Source organism: Pongo pygmaeus, chromosome 13, assembly GCF_028885625.2.
Source record: "Pongo pygmaeus isolate AG05252 chromosome 13, NHGRI_mPonPyg2-v2.0_pri, whole genome shotgun sequence".
Taxonomy (NCBI): Eukaryota; Metazoa; Chordata; class Mammalia; order Primates; family Hominidae; genus Pongo; species Pongo pygmaeus.
The window spans coordinates 87,435,907-87,438,146 of NC_072386.2; the positions used below are offsets into that span (position 1 = coordinate 87,435,907).

The 2,240-nt window shown below is 47.1% G+C and overlaps 1 protein-coding gene and 1 pseudogene across 1 annotated transcript; both read left to right on the forward strand.

Annotated features, from left to right (window-relative positions):
• The first annotated feature begins 891 nt into the window (after positions 1-891).
• On the forward strand, positions 892-1,097 carry LOC129044321 (small integral membrane protein 10-like protein 2A; annotated as a pseudogene).
• A 60-nt stretch (positions 1,098-1,157) lies between these two features.
• On the forward strand, positions 1,158-1,935 carry LOC129044320 (putative protein FAM220BP). The gene is given in 2 exon segments (XM_054502157.1): positions 1,158-1,324; positions 1,326-1,935. Coding segments are annotated over 2 exon segments (777 nt in total).
• Positions 1,936-2,240: the final 305 nt, after the last annotated feature.

Genomic DNA, 2,240 nt, shown 5'->3' on the forward strand with positions numbered 1-2,240 from the left:
TATGAAGTCTATAAGAAAATCATCTCAAATATAACAATATTAGCAGGTTAAAATGAAAAATTAAAGGATGGTAGATACATGTTTTGCAAATATTATTCAAAAGAAAGTAGAAATGGCTTCTTTAGTATCACATAAGTAGATTTTAGAGCACAGAAAAGAAAGTTAGCAGATAGAGAGGGACGGTATCTAACCACATAAAGATCAGTTCACCAGGGAGACATAGCAATACTAAAGGTGATGCCAGCCAAACAACAGAGCTGAAAAATATATGAATCAAAAACTGACAAAATAGACAAGTCCACAATTATAGTTGGAGACTTCAATACCTCTCCCTCAATGATTGATAGAACAACTAGCAGAAAATCAGTAAAGATATAGAACAACTCAAGAAACAACCAACAAAGTCAAATCAACATTTATGGTCCACTCCACTTAGCAACATCAGAATACACATTCTTTTCAAATGACCACAAAATATATATCCCAAGATAGGTCATATCCTGGGTTATCAAACAAGCCTCAACAAATTTTAAATAAGTGAAATCATAGAGTGTGTTTTGTAATGACAATGGAATCAAATGACAAATCAATAACAGAAAGATAACAGGAAGATATTAAAATGACTAGAAACAAAACAACACACTTCTAAGTAATCCATGGGTCAAGAGGAAGTCTCAAAGAAAATTTAAAAAATACAGTGAACTGGGGGACCAGGCGGCGGCTCGCGGAGGCGCTTCTCCGAGCGTGACGCGCGGACTCTGCTCCCGCAGCCCGCTCACCCACGGTCTAGCCGCCGCCTCCCTCGCTCCCTGAGCCCGCCAAGCGAAGGCCAGCGGCCGGAGCGACGCGGCGCGGAGAGGGCGGGCGGGCTGTGGGAGCGCCGGTCTCCATATGGCGGCGGCTCTGTCGCGCCTGGCTGTCCGGCTCTAGCGCTCAGCCGCCGCCCGCTTCTGTGGGGTCTTACGCAAGGGGCTGACTCGCAAGCTGCTGTCTTCTTCAATCTGGCCTGGTGGCTGCGCATCAACTTCCCCTACCTCTACCTCGTGGCTTCCATGATGCTCAACGTCCGCCTACAGGTTCATATTGAGATCCATTGAAGGCCCTCCCGGACTGACAAAGGCGTGATCTCAGGCCCACGGCATCCAAGAACACGAAGCATGAGGGACAGAAGAGGGCCCCTCGGCACCTGCCTGGCACAAGTGCAGTGGGCCGGAGGAGGTGACTCGGACAAACTGTCTTACAGCCTTAAGAAAAGAATGCCGATGGAGGGCCCTTGGCCTGCAGATGCACCCTCCTGGATGAATAAGGCTGCGGTTGATGGAAATTCAGAGTGAGGCATTATCACTGGAAATGAGAAAGGATCCGAGCAGGGCTGGCCTCTCGCTTCCCAGTGGCGGCCCAGTTCTTGCATATGTGAAAGAATCAGTAAGAAGAAATCCAGCCTCAGCAGCCACTCCGAGCGCAGCCGTGGGTTTGTTCCCTGCTCCAACAGAGTGTTTTGCTCCGGTGTCCTGCAGTGGTGTTGAAGCTCTGGGGCGGGACTGGCTGGGAGGAGGGCCCAGGGCCACCCAGGGCCACAGAGGATAGTGCCCCAAAGGAGAGCCTCGGGTGTCACGACTGCCATGCCATCAAAAACTAACGGAAATGGGAAGTTTTCAGGATGACCCACCAAGTGCTTTTCCCAAGGGTCTGGGCTCTGAGTTGGAACCCTCTTGCCTGCATTCCATCCTGTCTGCAACACTGCACGCGTGTCCCGAAGTGCTCCTGAATGATGAGACAAAACGCGTTTTCCTTGACTGTTTAAACCCCATGTTTTCAAAGCAAACAATAGAATTCAAGAAAATGCTTAAAAGCACCTCAGATGGTCTGCAGATAACACTGGGGTTACTGGCTCTGCAACATTTTGGATTAGCAAATTCATTATGCCGTAGTTAAGGTACAAGCAGAACAATACAAGTAGATTAATTTTAAGAGTTGTCTTAGAATGATTAAGGTGTGGTTTGTACGACCTGGCAGACTTAGTTGAGTTTAAATTCAAAGCTGGTTGATGCGGAAGGAAATTTTTTAGCATGTGTTAAATTGTGCTTTAAAAGACATATAAAGAATTGGGAACCATTTCAGGAGACGATCATAGCCTGTATAAATATCAGATTAGAACATACGGTTTTACCATGAAGTTCTGTCTTCAACACCCAGCACTGTCTAAAGGGCTACTGTCCCAAATCCTGTGTGTCCCTTCA